Source organism: Staurois parvus, unplaced genomic scaffold, assembly GCF_062004578.1.
Source record: "Staurois parvus isolate SC_StPar_1 unplaced genomic scaffold, SC_StPar_1.0 ptg000298l, whole genome shotgun sequence".
Classification (NCBI taxonomy): Eukaryota; Metazoa; Chordata; class Amphibia; order Anura; family Ranidae; genus Staurois; species Staurois parvus.
The window spans coordinates 4,898,936-4,924,659 of record NW_028318094.1 but is presented as its reverse complement, the minus strand read 5'-3'; the positions used below and the strand labels follow the sequence as shown (position 1 = coordinate 4,924,659).

General features: G+C 42.9%; 1 protein-coding gene across 1 annotated transcript in view; it reads left to right on the top strand.

Moving 5' to 3' along the window:
• The window catches only part of LOC149458012 (LON peptidase N-terminal domain and RING finger protein 1-like), a 112,201-nt gene that overhangs the window by 49,759 nt on the left and 36,718 nt on the right, over positions 1–25,724 (top strand). Inside the window, exons 7-9 of the mRNA XM_089682814.1 lie at positions 12,444–12,558; positions 12,643–12,764; positions 18,708–18,866. Coding sequence (XP_089538940.1) covers positions 12,444–12,558; positions 12,643–12,764; positions 18,708–18,866 — 396 coding nt within the window. The remainder of the gene's footprint in view (positions 1–12,443; positions 12,559–12,642; positions 12,765–18,707; positions 18,867–25,724) is intronic.

The following is a 25,724-nucleotide window of genomic DNA, read 5'->3' as shown; positions in this document are numbered from 1 at the left end:
GACTTTATTGTAGCAAAAATGCTGCTTTTTGCTTTAAAAAGAGTTCAATAGAAAAGCTTTTCAAATCCATGGTAGTGCGTTTTTGCCATGTTTTTTGCATTTTTATTCTTCCCAGCAACAAAAAAAACAGTTGAACAAAATGCATCAAAAATACATGTACAAAAATGCAAAACAACCTTCGAAAAGCACTGCAAAATGGACAAAAAGCAAACTGCATAGGTGTAAACGGAGCCTAAGATTTGGACAGAGCAGTGAGGGGTTAGAACCCCTGTCATATTTTTTATTGCTGTGTTCCTGTTAGGAAGATTCATTCCCTCTGTCTGTCCTGATCACCAGTGTCATCAGAAAAAACAGGAACATGTGGCAATGCACGTAATGTGTTTTTCAGTGCCATTCAGTATGAATGGAACCCCAAAGTACTAAAACAATACACCTGTGTTGCAGTGCACTGAAATACTCAGTGTATGCTGCATTAGAAAAAAGGGTCATGTGCCTTTTTAACGCCATTGCGCAGACAGTATGCATTTATGTGGCCACTCGATGGGTGAGCCTTGACGCAGAGAGGCCACATATATGTGTACCAAAATGTAAACAAACCTGTGCCAAGAGTGGGCGCCTTGCTCTCTCTCAGCACAGTTACTGGTGCCAACAGAAATCTCCCTATCACTACTTGCGGGAGCTTTCTGATCATGTGACTGCTATGACAGTCAGTCAGTAGGTCACATGATCATAGGTCCTGGCATCAGAAACCTCTTAAAAGGCTGGGAAGCGCCGGCGTTAAGGGGTTAAGCATGGTGGGGGTGCGTCAACAACCATTTTTTTCATGGGCTGCCTTAACCCAACACATATAAATGGGTGAAATAACGCGTGTTAATTTGCATTTTGTTAACATTGTGTACATTGGCCCTAAAATCCTTGAGAAAGGCATGGCAGGAATCAGAACTTCCTGTAAATGCCTTGTTTAGTATTAGTGTGAATTGGGCTATAGGGTGGAACCTGCAGCCTGTATGTACATTGGGCATACAAAGGATCTTTTAGCAATCAGATTTTTTTCCTAGTAAACTTTCATCCTGTAATATCTGTGGACAGTTCTACACAGTAGATCATGGCAAAATCTAATTAATTCTGTAACACAAGTGGCAAAGCAAAGGGATGCCTTATGTAGAGAGAAATGAAGGTTGTTATTGTCAATTACCAAGCAGATGATCTGGGCTTCTCTCCAAATAAGCACTCCAGGTTTCAAAAAGATTAAAAGAGCAAATATCGGGCCTGTCATGTCCCAGGCAATAATGAGCTGATTCTGCTGAGTTTAGAAATGATCTAGTCAAACAGAATCCATTGTAATTTTCATGTTTATAAATATGTGATTTGTCTAAAGAAAGAAAACAATAAAAAAACAACTTTACAAACATGAATTCAATAAATATAAAAGAAAACAATTTTAACATTTAACCCCAGCCAAATCTGTTTTAAGTAAAGTGGCAAAGCGTTAGAACCTCAGATATTTTTTTTTTCTATTTGTTTCCACTGGGGGGATTTCTCTAAACTTCCTGTTCCACTGTTACATGGACAAAAGATTAGAGACCTCTCTAACAGAGGCAAACAAGAGATGGTAATTTATTTTTTTAGGAAAGTAGAATCCCTGGCAGATTTTTTTTATTTTTTTCATAATAAAATTTAATTGAAGAAGGAAGACATTACATACAGAATAATAAGTACACTTTTTCAGATCTCCATCAAGTAGGGTGCGACTGAACAGCAATAAATATATACAGTCAGGTCCATAAATATTGGGACATGTACACAATTCTAACAGTTTTGGCTCTATACACCACCACAATGGATTTGAAATGAAACAAACAAGATGTGCTTTAACTGCAGACTGTCAGCTTTAATTTGAGGGTATTTACATCCAAATCAGGTGAACGGTGTAGGAATTAAAACAGTTTGCATATGTGCCTCCCACTTGTTAAGTGACCAAAAGTAATGGGACAATTGGCTTCTCAGCTGTTCCATGGCCAGGTGTGTGTTATTTCCTCATTATCCCAATTACAATGAGCAGATAAAAGTTCCAGAGTTCATTTCAAGTGTGCTTTTTGCATTTGGAATCTGTTGCTGTCAACTCTCAAGATGAGATCCAAAGAGCTGTCACTATCAGTGAAGCAAGCCATCATTAGGCTGAAAAAAACAAAACAAACCCATCAGAGAGATAGAAAAAACATTAGTCATGGCTAAAACAACTGTTTGGAACATTCTTAAAAAGAAGTAACGCACCAGTGAGCTCAGCAACACCAAATGACCCGGAAGACCATGGAAAACAACTGTGGTGGATGACCGAAGAATTATTTCCCTGGTGAAGAAAACACCCTTCACAACAGTTGGCCAGATCAAGAACACTCTCCAGGAGGTAGGTGTATGTGTGTCAAAGTCAACAATCAAGAGGAAACTTCACCAGAGTGAATACAGAGGGTTCACCACAAGATGTAAACCATTGGTGAGCCTCAAAAACAGGAAGGCCAGATTAGAGTTTGCCAGACGACATCTAAAAAAGCCTTCACAGTTCTGGAACAACATCCTATGGACAGATGAGACCAAGATCAACTTGTACCAGAGTGATGGGAAGAGAAGAGTATGGAGAAGGAAAGGAACTGCTCATGATCCTAAGCATACCACCTCATCAGTGAAGCATGGTGGTGGTAGTGTCATGGCGTGGGCATGTATGGCTGCCAATGGAACTGGTTCTCTTGTATTTATTGATGATGTGACTGCTGACAAAAGCAGCAGGATGAATTCTGAAGTGTTTCGGGCAATATTATCTGCTCATATTCAGCCAAATTCTTCAGAACTCACTGGACGCCGCTTCACAGTGCAGATGGACAATGACCCAAAGCAGACTGCAAAAGCAACCAAAGAGTTTAAGGGAAAGAAGTGGAATGTTATGCAATGGCCAAGTCAATCACCTGACCTGAATCCGATTGAGCATGCATTTCACTTGCTGAAGACAAAACTGAAGGGAAATGCCGCAAGAACAAGCAGGAACTGAAGACAGTTGCAGTAGAGGCCTGGTAGAGCATCACCAGGCATGAAACCCAGCGTCTGGTGATGTCTATACGTTCCAGACTTCAGGCTGTAATTGACTGCAAAGGATTTGCAACCAAGTATTAAAAAGTGAAAGTTTGATTTATGATTATTATTCTGTCCCATTACTTTTGGTCCCTTAACAAGTGGGAGGCACATATGCAAACTGTTGTAAATCCTACACCGTTCACCTGATTTGGATGTAAATACCCTCAAATTAAAGCTGACAGTCTGCAGTTAAAGCACATCTTGATTGTTTCATTTCAAATCCATTGTGGTGGTGTATAGAGCCAAAAATGTTAGAATTGTGTCGATGTCCCAATATTTATGGACCTGACTGTACTTTAGGCAACAAAGCCTATGTCAAAGAAACAGTACATACCGGATGACATAATATCTGATCGCACAGAATGAAGGCAGTTTCAGTATGTAAGATTCCTCAGGTTTCAGCTCGCAACCCAAGTTTGTGTGTGTCTACTGGATTTTCTACCAGCTAGCTTATACAAAGAGAAGGTACAATGTATTCCCATAGTAAGGATATTACCAATTGTAAAAATAGGAGCTAAGTAGGATTACGTATCCTTATATTAATACAATCCTCTTTTCCATATTACAAAAGCCCTGGGATATAGCATCTAAAGAGAACTACCGTATTTGCCGGCGTATAAGACGACTGGGCGTATAAGACGACCCCCCTACTTTTCCTGCTAAAATGTAGTGTTTGGGCTATACTCGCCGTATAAGACTACCCCTCTTCCAATGCACACCAGTGGGAGGAATAGTGCCCCATCATTGATGTCAGTGGGAGGAATAGTGCCCCATCATTGATGTCAGTGGGAGGAATAGTGCCCCATCATTGGTATTAGTGGCAGGAATAGTGCCCCATCATTGGCATTAGTGGCAGGAATAGTGCCCTATCATTAGTATCAGTGGAGGAATAGTGCTCCATCATTGGTGTCAGTGGGAGGAACAGTGCCCCATCATTGGTGTCAGTGGGAGGAATAGTGCCCCATCATTGGTATCAGTGGCAGGAATAGTGCCCCATCATTGGTATCAGTGGGAGGAATAGTGCCCCATCATTGGTATCAGTGGGGGGAATAGGTGCCCCATCATTGGTATCAGTGGCAGGAATGGTGCCCCATCATTGGTATCAGTGGCAGGAATGGTGCCCCATCATTGGTGTCAGTGGCGGGTGGAATAGTGCCCCATCGTTGGTGTCAGTGGGGGGGGGGAATAGTGCCCCATCATTGGTGTCAGTGGGAGGAATAGTGCCCCATCGTTGGTGTCAGTGGGAGGAATAGTGCCCCATCATTGGTATCAGTGACACCAATGATGGGGCACTATTCCTCCCACTGAGACTTGCTGACCCTGTTCTCGTATGGTGCTGCTGCAGCCAGCATATGTGGTTGCAGCAGCACCTCTACACAGAACACTTACCTGCTGCTCCGGTACTCAATTTTCGCGGGGCCGCTCGGCTCCGCCCCCTCGCCGGTGATTGGCCGCCTGTGTGCCTTTCCTGAGCTACAGTTCTGGCGGCCAATCACCGGTGAGGAGGCGGAGCCGAGCAGCCGCACGAACATCCAGTGGCCGAACTGAAGGAGACGCCGCGCTTCCTGGACCGGATCGTCGTGGGACTGGATCCAGGTAAGAGACATCAGCCCCTGCAAACCCCTGTACTTAATGCCGCAGCCCCCCTAAACATGTGTACCGGCGTATAAGACGACCCCCGACTTTTGAGAAGATTTTCAAGGGTCAAAAAGTCGTCTTATACGCCGGCAAATACGGTAGATGGAATATAATATCCAAGCAAAAGAAAGAGAAGGGGTGAGAAAGAAAGGTTGGAGGGGGGTAGAGGATGGAGAGAAAAGAAGAATGAAAACCAGAAAGAAGAAAAAACAGAATAATAATAATGGGAAAATGGGGGGCTGATCTCCATTTGCCACTATCCCCTTCCCTTCGGGAGCCCTGCCAGATTTTTATTATTGAAACAATACAAAAATATTGTCTACAATCAGTCTACACAAAAATCCTATTTAAATTGTTTTATTAATTAACCACTTCCCATCCCTTAGCACATTTATAAATGGATAAAAGTGGTTATACCAGGATATATACAGCCACTGGAATAGTTTTTACAGGTTGTGAAAGGTGGTCCCCCCTGTGCCTTCACCGGGCTCTCCTGTCCGATTGGAAAGCCCAGTACGAATGTGACTAGTGGCATCTGGTTTCTGGTATACAGTGATGTTGTTCCTCCCACTGTGTGACATCAGAAACAACAAGGATTTCTCACTTCTGGTTTCAGTCTCATGTAAACAAGTCATTACTGGCTTGTGAATGCATCAGATCAAACCGATCTCAGTTTGATTTGATGCTTTGGAAGCCAGAGAAGAGAGAGACCCCAGATATTTCCATAAAGAGGACCTGTCATGGCCCTTGCTATCTCAAGGGATGTTGTTTATCCCTTGTCAGAGCAATAAAGTTGCTAAAAAATTAACAGTACAGTGTTAAAAATAAACAAGCAAACGACAATTGCACCACACATGTGAGATATCACCACAAACATCAGGGCATGAGAAATAATTCTAGCGCCAGATCTCCTGTGTAACTCTAAATTTGTAACCTGTAAAGGCTTTTAAAGCCTCACCTATGGAGGTTTCTATGTACTGTAGTTTGGAGCTATTCCTCGGGCGTACGCAATTTTAAAACATGATATATTTAGTACCTATTTACTTGGCGCAACATGCATCTTTTATATTTTACCAATAATGTTGTGTTATATTGTGTTTTTGTGCATTAAAATTCATTGAAGTATAGTTTTTCCCAAAAATTTGGGTTTGAAAAACCACAGAGCAAATATTATGTGACATAAAAATATGCAACACGTAACCATTTCTTTTTCTCTGGGGCCTCTGCTTGAAAAAAATGTATAATATTTGGGGGTTCTAAGTAATTTTCTAGCAAAAAAATTAGGATTTTTACATGTAGCAGTAGAATGTCAGAATTTGTCCGGACTGGTTACCTGTGTTACTGGAGTGCCATGTTACTGGCTGTCAATTACAGTGATGAGGGAGCGGGGATGGGCCAGAGCTGTGCTTTTTGTGTCTTAGGTGACTCAGGAGCGAGAATGCACGAGTGCCCCCAGAGCAAGCTTGGAGGCACTCAGCAGGGGGGGGGAGCGGGGGCAGGAGTGCCAGCGGGGGAACCCGAGAAAAGGAGGATCAGGGATGCTCTGTGCAGAACCATTACACAGAGCAGGTAAGTATGACATGTTTGTTATTTAAAAAAACAAACAAAAAAAACCATCTGAACCTTTACAAACACTTTAATCCTTCCTGCAGAACATAGCAAGTAAAAAAATCGAAAACGGAAGCATATTTATTAATGTATATCCAGCATGACACTGGGACAATAATAAAAACAGAGAGGTTGATTCTGTAAGGAAAATAGGCTGTTCTCTTTGCAAGTGAATTTTCCCCAGAGCTTAATGAACGTTGAAATTTCACTTTGCAAAGAAAAATAAGAAAAAAGCATTTTTTGCTTTCACATGATTAGTTGATGGAAGGCAGCAGAGCTTCACCTCATTCACTAAGCTATGGGGGAAATTCCTTTGTGAAGTGCAGCTTCCCTGAACAGTATTTTCTTTTAGGAAGTCAACTCCAGAGGGTTCAGTGTATTTATTTTTTAAGTACAGCCACTTCCCCGCCCTTTGCCAGTTTTATAGTCACCTGTCCCTGACCCAGGGAGATCTCTGCTGTGTCATGAGTTCCTCTATTTTGGAGATGTCTCCTAGTATTCCAGAGACCAGAAAAGAATCGTGGCAGTGGGTTTGCATTGTGTTGGTGCTCTCCTTATAATACAGTTGGTATAGAAAATAATCCCCCCCCCCCACCTTTAAAATAATCACATTTTGCTGCAATTAAGACAGGCACAGTTTTTGATTTATCCAGCTGTATTCATTCAGTGCAGCCTATACCATCCAAGTGAAAGATATATAATACCAACATGTCAGAAAAAACAATCACTGAGTTGGAAAAAGGATCACCCCCTTGTGTCATTATTTTGTTGAACCACCTTTTCCTTTAATTCCAGCCTTTAGTCTGTTGGGCTTTGTTTCTACTAACTTTGCTCATCTTGACTTTGCAATATTTGCACACTCTTCTTTGCAGCACTGCTCAAGTTCAGTTAAATTTGATGGTGACCATTCGTGGACTGCAGTCTTCAAGTCATTCCACAGATTTTCAGTGGGGTTTATGTCTGGGCTCTGACTAGGCCATGCAAGGACATTCACCTTTTTCTTCTTCAACCACTGTGTGCTCATTTTTGCTGTGTGCTTTGGGTCATTGTCATGTTGGAAGGTAAACCTTCTTCCCATTGACAACTTTCTGGCAGAGGGCAGCAGATTTTCCTCAAGAATTTGACACTGTTTTTCCCCATCCATTTTTCCTTCTATCCTGACAAGTTCTCCAGTCTCTGCTGCAGAGAAACCCCCCATAACAGGATATTCCCCTCTCCATGCTTTACTGTAGGAATGGTGTTATTTGGATGGTGAGCTGTATTGGATTTCCACCAGACATATTGTTTAGTGTTGAGGCCAAATAATTAAATTTTAGTCTCATCTGACCATAACACCTTTTTCCATGTGGCCTCAGAATTTTCAAGGTGCGTGTCTGCATGAGGCCTTTCTTGAGGAGTTTTGTTGCAACCCTCCCATACAAGTCACATTTGTGGAGAATTTGTGATACTGTTGCTACATGCACACAATGACCAATCCTTGTCATAAATTCCTGCAACTGCTTCAGAGTTTCTGTAGGCCTCTTGGTAGCCTCTCTGACCAGTTTACTCTTGGCTCTTTTATCTGCTGGGAGCGATGTCCTGATCCAGGGAGGGTCTGTGTTGTACCAAATACCTTCCAATTCTTAATAATAAACTTCGCTGTGCTTTTAGGCATTGATAAAGCCTTTTTATTTTTTTTTTTTTATGTATCCATCTCCTGACTTGTGCCTGTCCAAAACCTTATCCCGGAGATCTTTTGGCAGTGCCTTGACACCCATAGTTGATTGTTTGCTTCAGTTGCACTACCAAGGACTGAAATGCTCCAGGAAAGCTCTTTTCATGCTGAGCTAATCAAAATGACCAGAGCTGATCAGTTGAAATTCAAATGGCTTTGTGTGCCTTCGAGAAGGTGATTAGCTACATCTGATTGGGTTTACAAGTCATTATTAGGAGGGGGTGATCCTTTTTCCAACTCAGTTGTTTTGGTTTAAAAAAAAAATGTTTCTGACTATTTGGTGTTAAATCTCTCACTTGGATGTTATACTTTGCAATCAGTAAATATAGTTGGATAAAACAAAACTGTGTCTGTCTTCATTTCAGGCTGCAAAGCAACAAAATGTGATTATTTTATAGGTAGGTGTTTCTTTTCTATACCCACTGTAGCTGTATACATATGAAGATTTGGGTAAATGACAAGAGCATCCTTTTTACTTTACAAGTAACTTTACTAATCTGACAGGTCCTTTTTCTATGTTTTTTTTTTTTTTTTTTTTCAGCTGTATCTCGTTATACCCTCAAGTTCTCAGATCCTTGGGACTCATTGTACTCTCATGTTCCCAGGTCCTTGGGACTCATACTCTCATGTTCCCAGGTCCTTGGGACTCGTACTCTCATGTTCTCAGGTCCTTGGGACTCGTTGTACTCTCATGTTCCCAGGTCCTTGGGACTCGTACTCTCATGTTCTCAGGTCCTTGGGACTCGTTGTACTCTCATGTTCCCAGGTCCTTGGGACTCGTACTCTCATGTTCCCAGGTCCTTGGGACTCGTTGTACTCTCATGTTCTCAGGTCCTTGGGACTCGTTGTACTCTCATGTTCCCAGGTCCTTGGGACTCGTTGTACTCTCATGTTCCCAGGTCCTTGGGACTCGTTGTACTCTCATGTTCTCAGGTCCTTGGGACTCGTACTCTCATGTTCTCAGGTCCTTGGGACTCGTTGTACTCTCATGTTCCCAGGTCCTTGGGACTCGTACTCTCATGTTCCCAGGTCCTTGGGACTCGTACTCTCATGTTCCCAGGTCCTTGGGACTCGTACTCTCATGTTCCCAGGTCCTTGGGACTCGTTGTACTCTCATGTTCTCAGGTCCTTGGGACTCGTTGTACTCTCATGTTCCCAGGTCCTTGGGACTCGTTGTACTCTCATGTTCTCAGGTCCTTGGGACTCGTTGTACTCTCATGTTCCCAGGTCCTTGGGACTCGTTGTACTCTCATGTTCCCAGGTCCTTGGGACTCGTTGTACTCTCATGTTCCCAGGTCCTTTGGACTCGTTGTACTCTCATGTTCCCAGGTCCTTGGGGCTCGTTGTACTCTCATGTTCCCAGGTCCTTGGGACTCGTTGTACTCTCATGTTCCCAGGTCCTTGGGACTCGTTGTACTCTCATGTTCCCAGGTCCTTGGGACTCGTTGTACTCTCATGTTCCCAGGTCCTTGGGACTCGTTGTACTCTCATGTTCCCAGGTCCTTGGGACTCGTTGTACTCTCATGTTCCCAGGTCCTTGGGACTCGTTGTACTCTCATGTTCCCAGGTCCTTGGGACTCGTTGTACTCTCATGTTCCCAGGTCCTTGGGACTCGTTGTACTCTCATGTTCCCAGGTCCTTGGGACTCGTTGTACTCTCATGTTCCCAGGTCCTTGGGACTCGTTGTACTCTCATGTTCCCAGGTCCTTGGGACTCGTTGTACTCTCATGTTCCCAGGTCCTTGGGACTCGTTGTACTCTCATGTTCCCAGGTCCTTGGGACTCGTTGTACTCTCATGTTCCCAGGTCCTTGGGACTCGTTGTACTCTCATGTTCCCAGGTCCTTTGGACTCGTTGTATTCTCATGTTCCCAGGTCTTTGGGACTCGTACCCTTGTGTTCCCAGGTCCTTGGGACTGAAGTTTCTTCAGCTTTAGTTCCCTTTTTCTTCCTTGCAGTACTTTGTGGTGACTGCAGTCTGCACAGAACAGCGTGACAGTCCTTCAGTCTATTTAGAGACACATTTAGTAGGATTTGGAGAGGTTGGAACGTTTCCCTGGAAACCAGAAGCAGGAAGGAGTCTTTGTTGCAAAAAAACACCGCCGGAATCCATGCAGACGGCCAAAACTGCAGAGACTGCGTCCTTGTAGAAGACAACAGATCACTGTTATTTCTCATACATACCGACACCTGCTGAAGGGCCCCACTACTGCACCAGAGAGCTGTCTGTCACCCCTGATGGGAACCCGCTATAAATATGAGACCAGGATGTGCATGACTGCGTTTATGGCGTAATAAAAGTTCAACATCTATCTCTTTTTCTGCATGTTCCAAAATTACATCATTTTGTGATTCTGGTTATTTGTAGATATTCTCCAAACCTTTTCCCACATGAACTGTCACAGGTTGTGCTGCTTCTGTGTTGGAAATGTTAAAATTTGATATTAAAAGGGAAATCTAGTATATATTCAATTAAAATATATTGTTGACTTTTTCAGTATTTCCCTTACCTTTTGCTAATATAAAATTGCAATTTGTTTGAATTTTTTAAAAATGTTATTCGAGCAGTAGGTTCGTTTTTATGCTGAGATTACATCTGTGCCTTGCAGCAACACATGATGTTACACCATGCACCATAGTGTATACCTTGCATTGATTTTAATTTTGAATGGCACCCCAACTCACTAAAGCAATGCACCTGCATTACTACCGTCATGGTGAATGGTAATGTACTACAATGTGCTGCATCCCCACAAAAGGGTTCAGTTTCTTGTGCATTGTCAGCCAATTGAAAATGAATGGGCTGCTTTACATTGCCATTGACAAGTTGAGTTAGAGGATGGAATGAAACAAAAAATCATTCCACAGCTGGAATGTATGTTTGTTTGACTAAAGTCCTTGCCCAGCTACAGTCCACATAATAAAAATATAAACGATAACAGGAAAACCAAACTACAAGCTTTTTTTATCATTTTATGTAGAAGGTATAACCCAGAAAGGCAATGGTGAGGTGGGCCAAGAGGATAAAAACAATACTTTCATCACCAATTCCAAACACAGGGGGTGTCCAATTTATGATCATGGGTGAATCCATGATGTCTTTATGTCCCTGGGTCAACTGTAATATACAATTTTCAAATAGAAGTATAGGTTGAAGTTTATGTATGTGGGAAAGGCACACACCAGTGACCAAGATATTTTCTGTTTTTAGTGTTTTTTTCTTTTTTAAATAAAGAAACAATAACAGCAGAGAAATGCAGCCCATAAACTGCAGTGAGTACTTGTAGCCAAGTGTACAATGACAACTTAATTACAGACATTTAACATTAGACATTTTTTAAATTGTTTCAAAAAGTAAAAAAAATTTATTTTGGAGATCCTTCCATAAAATGAATGTATATGTAAAGACGCCGATGGAGTGTACTTTGTGGGATTACACTCTCACATCTGGTCTGTAAGTATCTGTCAGTTATTTTTCTACTTCAGTAGAGTTCAAGAGCCTCTCACCACTATTTCTGGAGAATTGTGTGATGGAGATTGGTAGGCTTTGGCTGTTGTTTTTGTTTTGTCGCAGTTAAAAGAGTTAACAGCCTAAATTGAAAATTGGGTAAGGCTTCATGTGGATCCTGTGTGAGGGGGAATCATTGTATGTATAATTTAATAGGTACTGAACCATAAAGTGAAAACCACAGGGCAAGTCCAGCAAATATAGTAGACGGTATCAAGTTTGTTACATCCACGATGGCATGTGGGAAAAACCTCCTACAGGTAGCCTCTTGTAAGAAGTTTGTCTCTAAGGCATAGACATGACCTCAGCATGATTTTGTAGTTTACCATATTTAGTCCCAGGGTTGGGACTAGATACTATCTTGAAAGCAGTTTGTCTCTAAAGCATAGATGTTACTTGAGCATTCCTTTTACCAAAGTTTACCAAATTTAGTTTCGGGGTTGGGACTAGATACCATCTTGAAAGTAGTTTGTCTCAAAAGCTTTTACCAAAGTTTACCAAATTTGAGTTCCAGTCCGTTTCTCTGGTTGCACTCAACTCCTCCACCCAACCCAATATATTAATGTGTGCTAACCATCTTTTTTACAGCTTTAGTTTTGACATCTGATAGAGTTCCATCATTTCCCCTTCCTAGTTGGCTGTGAATAAATCCAGTTCTTACGATTTTGTCTTTTGAGCTTTGAACCACATTCTGAGATTCTGTGGATGTGACTAATTTGTCAACCGGTCCCCTAGATTTCCTGACAAAGATGGACAGTAGGTGATACTTTCTTTGATCAGGTTTTGGTCTGTGCTTTTAGTAATACTTTTTTTTTTATAGTAAAGCTAACTTTTCTTTTCTAATATGTCAGGATGTTTCTGGAGCCGGTCACCACCCCTTGTGGCCACACCTTCTGCAGGGAGTGCCTGTTACGCTGCCTGGACCATCAGCCCTACTGCCCATTGTGCAAGCAGAGCTTACGAGAGGTAATATCCACTTTTATTCCAGTAAATGTTGTTGTCCTGACTGCATTTCCTCCTGGACTGACAATTTGTTTACCTCTGTTGCAGTACCTGAGGGTGGGTGGATATGCTGTCACTGCTCTTCTGGTGGACCTCATTGAAACCATATTTCCTTCTGAGATGGCTGACCGGAAGCAAATCCATCTTTCAGAGATTGCTGAGTTGTCCAAGTAAGTCCTTGACCTGTAACCAGTAACTCAGGTTTAAAGAAAACCGAAGAACAAGCGAAGACTAGATAAAGTGTGTCTGTTTGTAAAAGATGAAATGCTAAATTCCGAAAACATTTACCTACTGTTATGAATGTACAATGCCGTGGACCGGGTTAATCAATCCAGGGAGTGTAATGTATAGAGCAGCTGTTTGCCTTCTGTGGTATGCTGTTATAATGGCAGTCAATGGAGATGTGTGCCGCCACAGTGGAGGTCAGTGGGGAGAAGTGCGTCAGTGAAGTGCACTGGTCAAATGTCAGGCATCCCCTGCAAGAGCAGTTTAATTTGTACTTCGATATTTTCTAAGGTTCATCTAAGGGAAGCAAACAATGCAGCCATCTCTTTACAATCCTGAGAATGCTTCTGTAATATTAATGAAGGCAGACTCTCCTTTTTAAATATTAGTTTGAAAAAGGGCACGGTGAAGCAAGCAACAGTTTCTTCAAAACAGAGAAGGTTACGGACCAGCAAATACAAATTCAGCCAAAATTCATGCCACACATATATGCAAGAGGATTGTGGTTTTTTTTTTTCTTCAATAAAACTGTTTAATTTTTTTTAAAAATACAGTAGAAAAGCAGCATTAAAAGATTAAAGAAAACAAGTCATAAGAATTATTATTCTAAAAAAAGGTGATGGTGGTGGTGGGGTTATTATGCAAAGGAATGTAAAAGATCACAGTAACTTACAGTGACAGGGACACTCTTAAGGTAAACATTTGCTATGTTAAAGGAAAATCTAAAAGTGTTCAAGAATATAAAAAACAAAAACTTCATATTATTATTATACAGTATTTATATAGCGCAAAAAGGTTTGCTCAGCGTTGTACATTATAGTGGGGGACAGAGCATGAGACAATACAGTAACAAAACGATACACGAGGGGTTCGAGGGCCCTCATATTCCAGATGTCCTTGCTGTACCATGTACTTGTATGAAAAAGTATTCTGTTCTCTTTACATTGCTTCCTTTGTGTGAAATCTCTGGTGTTTCCTGCCAGTCTCTCTGCTTTCCTAATAAAAACTGACCACACTAGGCAGAAAAGCATAGCATAGTCAGTTTTCTAGCTGAGCTGGGAACTCAGCCTCTCCTCCAATGATCAGGCTTGTCCTGACAACCCTCCAATCCCCACAGAGCCATTCACTGGGAATATCAGTGTGGAACATATCAGGAATATGATATGTTGAGATTACATAATTTTTAACCACTTGCCCTCCAGGGGATTTACCCCCCTTCCTGACCAAGCCATTTTTTGCATTACGGCACTGCGTTACTTTAACTGACAATTGCGCGGTCATGCAAAGCTGCAGCCAAATTAAATGTATGCCCTTTTTCCCATGAATAGAGCTTTCTTTCAGTGGTATTTGATTGCCTGTGCGTTTTTTTTATTTTTTGTGCTTTAAAAAAAAAAATGACAATTTTGAGAAAAATAACAATATTTTTGACCTTTTGCTATTAAACATGTCCAGTCAAAAAATTTAAAAAGCCCATTTTTTCATAAATTTAGGCCAAAAATTTATTCTGCTACATGTCTTTGCTAAAAAAAAAATCCCAATACATGTAAATTAATTGGTTTACGTGAAAGTTATAGCGTCTACAAATGGCGGTATAGATACTGGAAATTTTTTTATTAGTAATGGCGACGATCAGCAACTTATAGCGGGACTGCGGCTGGCATTCTGATACTGGGGGGGAACTGACTTGGTGTCACTGACATTCCCTGTGACACTAATGCAGTGATCAGTACTAATAAAAATCACTGACATTTGCAGGACAGCTTGTTCTTTTGAAAAATAACAGACAAAAAAGATAACCTGATGAAAATAAAAGAAACAATCTGAAAAAGAAAATTGATGCAGCCATCACAACTCAGAATTGGTAAACTGCAATATAATGTTTGCTTTTAGGTTTAATGCTGCATTAATATATAGTATAAAAAAACCAGGAAGAGTTGTTTCATCGTTGGATACATCATGAGTTGTTGCAACTATAATGGGAGAGAGAAGAAAGGGATTGTGGGTAGAGCACTTACTATTGGAGGGAGTAACTAGGTTGGAAAAGATAAAGGGAAAGAGTTCTAGGATTATAAACTACATTGTAACATTTTTAAATATTAGTTTACACAGATTTAAAGAACAAAGGAGTAGAAATGGCGATAGTTTTCTATTTAATACAAAATACAAACACAGCAGCCGGGGTGTAGTAGAGGCAAACACACCAATGATCCCTGCTCTTCCCTTCAGAATGAATGCACATGAGTCAGGGCATTAATATTGAGAAAAGATAATTACCATAACGGGGACAGTTTAAAAGAATAACAGAGTTCAGTAATTGTGGGGTCTCGGGTAATTATTCTTCTGCTGACATAGAGCCTCGGCAGGTGGATTTATACACTTACCCAGAGGTTCGCTGCAGTAATTAACGTTCCCAGATTGCAAGGGGTTTTTTTTTCTGCTGACTTTAGAGCCTGAAAATGAGGCATGTCCTTGTAATTGACTTCCCCTGGTGTCAGTAACCTCAGCTAGTCATGTGTGTTGCACGGTTCTGGAAAAGGTTCACCATAAACTGTATATATTACACAAGTTTACAGGTACCCTATAGTCAATGCTGAACATTTTGCATTTAAAGCTGAACTGTAGGCAGATATAAAAGACATACAATAATACAATTCTGTACTCCTTAATAGACAATCAACATACATACATACAAGTACATGCATTGTAAGTAGCAGAATGTGACTCTTGCAGTCCCTGTGTAGTGGAAATCAAAGGGAGGATGGAGAAACAGCACAAGGAGCCAATTATTTGTACTGCAGTGCTCATGTGCTTACAAGGAACATGCTGATAGGAGGAGAAGGAAGTGTTACCAAACCCAGGACCCTGTATTCTCTATATCTTGTCTCCCACAGTCCACTGAACAATGGAAATGCATTTATTTTAGTAAATATAAACTGATAAATACCTTTTCTCATCAGCAGTTAGAGCAGTCTTGTGACTTCTATCAGTGTCCAGCAGAGCACTGGTTAAAGCTTAGGAGGAGTAGGAGGAGGAGTTTTCATTCTCCCCTGACTGTCCTATGAGGCTGCATAACACCTGACCTTCTGTCTGGACAGTACTGATTGGCCCTCTGCTGACCACATGCACTCTCCCAAGAATGAAAAAAAACTCTGTAGCAGTACACACCAAACTAAGCATGTGCAGCTTGCCCCCAAGGCTCTGTTTTGTCAGCAGATGGATTGGAGACAGTGGAAGTGGGGGAGGATCAAAGAAGACAGGATCAAATATAATTTTTACACAATGCAGAGGATTAACCCCTTAGGTTCCACAGTGAGTATACCAAGCGTGCTTTACTGCATATACAGACTGATTTTACTGTTGTGGGTTTAGTAACAAAGAAAGGCAAGCTCATAAATCTGCTGCTTTTTCTTTTCTCCATCTACTCACAGGCTAATGGAGAAACTGGACCCATAAGTGTTACTGAACTCCAGTAGATTAAAATCAGGTCCCCTGTTCTTCCAGACAGGTTTATGCTGTGTGGCAGAGCTGTGTAAGTCTCAGAACTGGACAGAAATACAAATCATTTGGCAGGTTAATATACTACAGTATATGGTATATACTGTATTTCAGTACAGTATCTGTATTTGCTTGGAGTTTAGGTTTAAAGTAGCATTAAACCCAAAAATAAAAAATCCTTAGATTGCTGCATTTTTGTTTTCTTTTTTAGGCTTTTTTATTTTCACCTGGTGATCTAGCCAGTAGGTCTGTTTTTTTTCAACAGAACAAGCTGTCCTGCGGATGTAGCAGTTAGAAGGTTGAGAGAAACCATTTACCTCTGACGGGTGCTTACATAATCAACTTTTATTGATTTTAAAATCTTTATCCCAAAAGAAAAAAAAAACTGTTTGCTGTAACTGCTTTTGTAACTGCAGTGTTAGCTGGAGTTTGGCTTCAAATTGTTAGTGTATCTAAATCTGCTACTCTAATACTCCCCTCCCCCCAATACTGACAATTCTGCTGTGCAAAGGTGCCCCTGTGCTTTTTCATTCAGAGTGGGGGTACTCTAGTAGAGAAGGTGTGTTACTGGGCAGATCGCCAGGTGAAAACGGGGGGGGGGGGGGGGGGGGGGGAGTGTGTATATATATTAAAAAAAAGAGAAAACTAATGCAATCACCACAGCTAATGATTATTAAGCTGAAATAAGCGATGTTTGTGGTTTGGGGTTTAATACTGCTTTAAACTAACTCTCAGAAAAAGTAAACTACCTGCTGAGTGTCCCCAGTTTTTATCCTAGTATTTACTCTCTGTGGACAGCTGCTTTCCCAGTTATATTCCTATAGTTACTAGTGTCCTAGGTGACTGCAAATAAGAGCCTTCAGAATGTAGGCTGGTGTCTTCCCCAGTTTCAGCACTTCTCTGATTTCTCTGCATCTTTTCCCACATTGTGGGGAATTAGTGGGAATAAAGAGTCATGTGACAAGAGACTGTAATCCTTCTTAGAAAGTCTTTTCAACTTACCTGCAGGACCTCTGAGTGTAGTACAGAAGCATGAGCTCAGATTTCTAAAATGTGTCAGCAGTTCCCCAAATCATTTTGCTTGATGTTGCTCTTTAAATTAAAATTCAGTTTCCATTATTCTGTAGGGCATCATTATGGAATCAGGTCATTAGTTTAAGTAAAAAAGAAAAAAAAATACCATCTCTAACAAAAAAATGTTGACACATTTAGATTTTGTTCTTATAATCCTGACAGCACCTTTCTTATTTGACAGTTTGAGTGTTATCAGCACTGAGTTTAGGCAGGAAAAAGGATTGGTTTACAGTCTGATGTCTGCATTGACAGGAAGATGAATACAAGTAAACAATAAATATAAAGCAATCCCTGAGGGCTCATGTACACGGGATGTTTGGAAAACACTTCTGAACGATGGAAACTGACTGCTGGAAAACGTAGGTTAAAAAACGTGAGTTTAGCCGTGTTTGCATACCGCGTTTATGAGCGTTTGCATTTAGAAGCGTTTTTTAAAGATAACATCAGGAGACCTTCCAAAATGCCCAGATGCACGGAAAAACAGTAAAAAAAACTATTTCAGACATTTTGAGAGAAATAGAGAGCAGAAGCAGAGAGAGCAGTATGTGTTGAGATGCCCTGTCTTTTCTGGTTGTATTCACTATGGATCCCATGATGAGCATAATGCGGCACGGTCTACCTTTTTTTCCTTCACGCAAAACCTGGAACTGACCGCGCTGGTGTACCGGGTCTATTTGAATACATGGAAAATGCTTTGCATGCATTTCTGATGATGAAGAAAGGCTCTGGACAGCATTTGGATATGGATCAGTTAAAAAACGCTTCTAAACGCAAACGTTTATAAACGCGTTTAGCCGCGTTTGATGTTTGAAAAGCTGATAAAATCTACTTCTGAACGCAAGTTTGGTGCATTCAAAAAAAACGACTGTAAACTCAACTGCCTGTAAAGGACGATGTGTACATGGACACATAGGAAAACATTAGGGAGCGTTCAGGGGCTGCCGAAAAAAATGCAGAAAAGCTCCTAAATGTGAGTTTATCAGATGCAGTGTACATGAGCCCTAAGGGATAAGGATATTTTGTAATAAATCAAGAGTTAAGATTTTGTAGAACTGATCTTCTGTTTAGTCCAAAAGTGCAGGTCTACAGTCAGCAGGGGGCGTGAGCGTGGCTGTTTGCAGGGGTTGTCAGACTGCTGCAGAGAGATGGCTGCTTTCACAGAGAGCAGCCGTCTTTATCTGCAGCCTGCTGCTGGGAATACCTGCAACGCTGTTCTGGTTGGGAGGAATGGCTGATGAAGTTTCTTCTGTTATTGGCTATAATATGAATATCATTAAAAGTATTCAAGTGATCATGTAATGTATTTTCCTTTCTTCCAGCCTAGTCAGCAATGTGCCGATCTTCGTGTGCACAGTGGCCTTTCCTGGAGTACCCTGTCCTCTCCATGTTTTTGAACCACGTTATCGCCTCATGATGCGTCGCTGCCTTGAAACTGGGACCAAAAGCTTTGGCATGTGCCTTTATGAGAGTGGGAAGAGGTACCATACAGATGTTGTTGTTGTTGTTATTCTAAAACACAATCCTAAAATAGATTAGAATTGATTGCAGCACTGTGCTATAAATATTACTCTAAAACATCAAAACCTATAATCCAGAAACTACACAATCATAAAGTGCCAATTTAATTTACATGAAAGATAAAAAAATAAAGTTCCTATCAATATAATATATAACCTCCAATCTCTCAAATGTTCTCATGCAATATAATTGTGCGAAAATATACCGTATTTTCCGGCGTATAAGACGACCCCCTATTTTTCCTGTTTAAAATGTAGTGTTTGGGCTATACTCCCCGTATAAGACTACCCCTCTTCCAGTGCACACCAGTGGGAAGAATCGTGCCCCATCATTGGTGTCAGTGGGAGGAATAGTGCCCCATCATTGGTATTAGTGGGAGGAATAGTGCCCCATCATTGGTGTCAGTGGGAGGAATAGTGCCCCATCATTGGTATCAGTGGGAGGAATAGTGCCCCATCATTGGTATCAGTGGGAGGAATAGTGCCCCATCATTGGTATCAGTGGGAGGAATAGTGCCCCATCATTGGTGTCAGTGGGAGGAATAGTGCGCCATCATTGGTGTCAGTGGGAGGAATAGTGCCCCATCATTGGTGTCAGTGGGAGGAATAGTGCCCCATCATTGGTGTCAGTGGGAGGAATAGTGCCCCATCATTGGTGTCAGTGGGAGGAATAGTGCCCCATCATTAGTATCAGTGGCAGGAATAGTGCCCCATCATTGGTGTCAGTGGGAGGAATAGCACCCTATAATTAGTATCAGTGGCAGGAATAGTGCCCCATCATTGGTGTCAGTGGAAGGAATAGTGTCCCATCATTGGTATCAGTGGGAGGAATAGTGCCCCATCATTGGTATCAGTGGGAGGAATAGTGTCCCATCATTGGTGTCAGTGGGAGGAATAGTGCCCCATCATTGGTATCAGTGGCAGGAATAGTGCCCCATCATTAGTATTATTGGGGGGAATAGCACCCCATCATTGGTGTCAGTGGAATAGTGCCCCATCATTGGTATCAGATGCAGGAATAGTGCCCCATCATTGGTATCAGTGGGATGAATAGTGCCCCATCTTTGGTGTCAGTGGGAGGAATAGTATCCCATCATTGGTGTCAGTGGGAGGAATAGTATCCCATCATTGGTGTCAGTGGGGGGGAGAGGAATAGTGCCGCATCGTTGGTGTCAGTGGGGGGGAGGAATAGTATCCCATCATTGGTGTCAGTGGGGGGTGGAATAGTGCCCCATCGTTGGTGTGAGTGGGGGGTGGAATAGTGCCCCATCATTGGTGTCAGTGGGGGGGGAGGAATAGTGCCCAATCGTTGGTGTCAGTGGGGGGGGGGAGGAATAGTGCCCCATCGTTGGTGTCAGTGGGGGGGAGGAAAAGTGCCCCATCGTTGGTGTCAGTGGGAGGAATAATGCCCCATCATTGGTATCAGTGACACCAATGATGGGGCACTATTCCTGCCACTGATACTTGCTGACCCCTGTTCCAGTATGGTGCTGCTGCAGCCAGCATATGTGGTCGCAGCAGCACCTAAGCACGGCACACTTACCTGCATCTTTGCGGGGCCGCTCAGCTCCGCCTCCTCGCCGGTGATTGGCCGCCTGTGTGCCTTTCCTGAGCTACAGTTCTGGCGGCCAATCACCGGTGAGGAGGCGGAGCCGAGTAGCCGCGCGAACATCCAGTGGACGAACCGAAGGAAGGAGCAGCCGCGCTTCCTGGACCGGATCGTCGTGGGACCGGAGCCAGGTAAGAGACAGCAGCCCCTGCCCACCCCTGTACTTAGTGTCCCTTCTGTTGGAAGGGGGGGGCGGCGGCGGCACCGCGCCGCCCCCTTAAAAAGTGTCAGCATGCCGTTACCGGCGTATAAGACGACCCCCGACTTTTGAGAAGATTTTCAAGGGGTAAAAAGTCGTCTTATACGCCGGAAAATACGGTAAATGAAATTGGGATTATAAATGGATTGTATGAGTTTTGGATCAAAGTGTCCAAATGTGAAGTGTTCAGTTGCAGCCCTCAGATAAGTGTTCATTCAGTGCACTGTGATCCATACCCTTTAGGCAGCAACTCATCAAAATGATATGCCTCCGTTAAAAGACCGGCATTACACACATTGGAATTCTCTAAATTGTCTGCTGTCCTCCAGGAAAAGTCCTGTAACCGTTTTGATCTCTGTTCTCATCCACAAGGTGAGTGAAGAATGAAGCGGAAGCGATCCAATAGTGTAAATCCAGATTGAAGCGGAGTTCCACTCACACTGTAAAAAAATAAGTCTGCAGCTACAAAAACTTTAGCTGCTGAGTTTTAAAAAACAGCCACTTACCTGTCCCATGATCCCACAGTGTCCTCCCCGCAGCCCGTTTCGTCAGTCGTCTGGTGTTCCAGATGCCGACATCTACAGTGTGCGTACCCGGCTGTTACAGCTTTCGGCTTCACAGCCAGGTGCCCACTGCGCATGCGCAAGAAGTGCTGTGTTTCCTGAATGGCCCTGTAGTCTTCTATGACCTGTCACATGTCCCAGAAGACTACAGAGAAGGAGGGTAGGAGGACGATCACAGCGGAAGTGGGAGCGGGTACCTGTCAATTTCAGGTGCCAATCCTTAATGGGGAGCGGGGGACCAATCTTTAAAACGGAACTTCCCCTTTTTGGGTGGAGCTCCGCTTTAAAAACATTTTATTAAAAACCAATGCTACTCAATGCATAGAAAAAAAAGACTCCGCGTCTCTTTACGTCTCTCCACATATCACAGCGTGCAGGGTCGGCGAACTGCTAGCTGGATGCACGACTCACTCAGAGTTCCCAGGATGGCAGGACAGTCTGCACACTCCCACCACTAAAGCTGGCCATATATGGAGCAATTTTATTTCCTGCAGCCAACGGTTGCAGGAAAGAAAATCACTTGATTCCCTCAGCAATACAGTCAGTGTTTATGGGAGAACCCCTCCCCTGGAGCCATTATACTCTCCTGGCGGGGGGGGAACACAATGATTGCTGCTAGCGGCTATGATGGCCGCTGGCAATAAATTGCATGTAAAATCCGACAGGCTGTGGTTGTACCCAGGTTGGTCAATTGATCAACTCGGGTACATTCAGCCTGCCCATACATGGTTCAAATTTCGGCTGTTCCTTGCTGAACCAGCCAAGATTCGAACCTTCTATGGTCGGCTTAAGCCCCACCCCAGACAGATGTTATTGCTGTTGCTCACATATTTATTGTGTTGTCTTCCAGGCCATGGAGGATAGGAGCTTGTTGGTTTTTTTCTTTATCTATTCATAGTCCTGTACCACTATTTGTTGTGATTTCTGATTTCCTGCCTCCCACGCCGGTGCTCTGTGCTGGCATAGATGAGTACCACATCACAGATGTCTTCACACAGACTTGTATTATGGAGGAATAGTTGGGGATGTGTCTGACTAATGGGACTGTGTTGCCTGATCATGTCTGTTTGCTAGATCCGCTAAACTTTGAGCAAAGGGTGGCCCTGCAGGCACTGTTCTTGACAAAAGTTGACTTAAAAATCGACTGGGATGGGTGGAATATTATTGGGCGAACATTGAATCCATATTATCAGCTGCAGTCGCTGTTCAGGTATACAGTAAATACCAGTGGAGATTCCTCCATGTTAGCATGGATGGAGGAAGTGATTGAAGGAGAAAATCGAGCCATGTATGGCTACCTTTAGATTTTATAACTCACATGGAAAAGTGGCTAAACTTTGGCTGTCATTGGGTTTCACTGTCATGAGGCTATATGATGGAGGTCTCTAATACAATGTCTGTCTGACTGTATATCTATCGCTGTGAATTCAGTTGGGTTTTAAAAGTCCTCCTCACCTTGATTTCTGATTCCTTGTCTTGCTTTGTCTCTGCAACCAATACAACAAAGTAGCTTGTACACAGAACTTGTTTTACCGTGATATTTTGGGGCCTGTTCACACTAGAATGCCATGTACACTGCCCTTGCGATCTTCAGCGGGCATCAGTGCAATGTTAACGATACCCTCAAACACAGATCGCAATTGCAGTGCGTCTGCCCACATCGGATCACAAGAAACAAAAGTACCATATGATCCGTTTACAGTGTGCTTCCAAAAGAAAGGCATGCACTACTTGAATGAATGGGCTAAAATCACACCACACTGAATTGCACAGGAATGCGCATTATGTTCCTGTGCGATTCCTAGTGTGAATGTGCCCTTAACGCGTGTATGAGAACTAGCGACTATGATGCTGGGGAAAACTGCTCCAGGTTTCCACCAGATGGCACTCCTAGGAGAGGTGAGACAAGCATTGCATTATACTGAAAAAGCAACATCTCTATAATGTTGAATTCAGCAACCTTAAGAAGCAAACTTGTCTGTGGTCACCATTTTTGGTGCTCATGGTTATGGCAGGCTCAGGAGCCACTCTGGTTCCCAGGACTTAAAGGACTTTGTTACCCAAAATATGTTTTTTCTATGTCTGTGCATTTTTTTTCCATCTAAAGTATCTGGTTGATCCTGCCAGCCACCTTTCTTCCTTGTTTTAAGCCACATGTGTCAAATACAAGGCCTGTGAGCCAAATCTGGCCTGCCAGGCAATTTCATGTGGCCCCTGCACCCAGGACTTTTTTCAGCTGGAACATAGCGGAACTCCGTTCTGCCACCCTGGCTCGTTACCTCCGCTCCCCACTCACCACTGTCACTTGTAAACACAAAAGCCTTTTGTGTTTACCAGGACAGCTGTCCTCTCAGCAGCTCATGGCTCTCACAGATCCTTGCTTTCCCAGCACACACTCATGGTGGGGCACAATGGAGGCAAATGCTCTTTCTACAAAAAGGAGAGAGGTGGAGTCTCCTACACTGACAGGAGGTACTAGAGGGGGGCCAAGTTGGTGAAATGCAAGGAAATTTTTGGGGGGAAGGGATAGAGATGAGTGCAGAAGTAGGGGATGGGGGAGAGTGGTGCAGAGGTCAAAGTGGAAGTGAGATGTGGACAGTCTGTGAAAGAGCTGAACCCTTCACTCTGTGCATAGCACACCCCTAAACCCTGCTCTCTGTGCATATCACACCCCTAAACCCTGCTCTCTGTGCATAGCACACCCCTAAACCCTGCTCTCTGTGCAAAGCACACCCCTAAACCCTGCTCTCTGTACACAGCACACCCCTGAACTCTGCACTCCGTACATAGTGTACTTCTGAACCCTGCACTCTCTAAGTAGGGTACTCCAAAAATCTGCATACATAGGGGGTTATTTACTAAAACTGGAGAGTGAAAAATTTGGTGTAACTCTGCAAACAAACCATTCAGCTTCCAGGTTTTATTGCCAAAGCTTATTTGAACAAGCTAAAGTTAGAAGCTGATTGGCTACCATGCACAGCTTCACCGGATTCTGAGTGCACCAGTTTTAGTACATCTCCATAGTCTTGAAGATTCAACCGACTTTTATGCTGATACAGTCTGCAATGAAAATGAGTTTGACACCCCTGTTCTAAACTGACCACACAAAGCATAGAAGCTGATCTATTCTTGTGTGGTCAGTTTTCATCCTTTGGTTGGCCATTCTGAGGTACAGGACATTGTGCAGACACACAGCATACCTATGCTGAGTAGTTTGGTATTGTACGTTCACAATTATGTTAAATTGTATGTCCAGCCAAAATGTGTTTTTTTTTTTTTTTTTTTTTAGTTTTGCATAATGGGCAATGATTACAACCTCTGTCAAGTTTCTACTGCTATCCGGGTCTCTGTTAGATTTAGCCTCACTTCCCAACCTGCTGACAGCCTTTTACCATACAGGAGGTGAGGGGAAATCTCCAACAGCACTATAGACAGGAAAATATATTTCTTTTAGTAGAGTATGGCAAGGCTAGAATTACTGTTGCATTTTTATTTTTTCTGTTTCTCTTTTGCAGATTTACCCTCAATTCCTGTCAGGCAGAAATGCAAGGAAATATCTTTAAAGCAGAAGTGTGGGCTACATGGAAAACAAACATACCTATATGGCTACAGCATTGATATGATGTTGCAGCAGTCCCCCGCTGTCTCTGTGATCCCTCGCTGGCTGAGTGATCACATTATTATTATTATACAGTATTTATATAGCGCCAACAGTTCGCTCAGCGCTGTACATTACAATGGGAGACAATACATGAGACAGTATAATAACAATACAATGCGATACACGAAGGGTTCGAGGGCCCTGCTCCTTGGAGCTTACAATCTAGGAGGGAGGGGATAGTGGTTCGGGAGGAAAAGCTGTGGGGGATGGAGTGATAGGAAGAGTGGAGGAGATCGGCAATTAGCAGAGGGCGGGGTAGGCTTCCCTGAAGAGGTGGGTTTTCAGGGTGCGCCTAAAGAAGAGGAGAGTAGGTGATAGTCTGATGGATTGGGGTAGGGAGTTCCAAAGGATGGGTGATGCCCTGGAGAAGTCCTGGAGGCGGGCATGGGAGGCGTAGACCAGGGAACTAGAGAGAAGGAGGTCTTGTGAGGAGCGCAGAGTTCGTTTTGGGTGGTATTTGGATATTAGGTCAGTGATGTAGTTTGAGGCAGAGTTATGGACAGCTTTGTACGTCAGTGTTAGCATTTTGAATTTGATCCGTTGGGCAATCGGAAGCCAGTGGAGGGATTGGCACAGGGAGGGTGGCGGAAACGGAGCGGTTGGTAAGGTGGATGAGTCTGGCCGCCGTATTCAGGATCGAATGAAGCGGGGATAGCCTGTGGTGAGGCAGGCCAGTGAGGAGGGAGTTGCAGTAATTGAGTCGTGATATGATGAGGGAGTGGATGAGTTGCTTAGTAGTTTCTGGAGTTAGGAATGGGTGTAATTTTGGAGATGTTGCAGAGGTGGA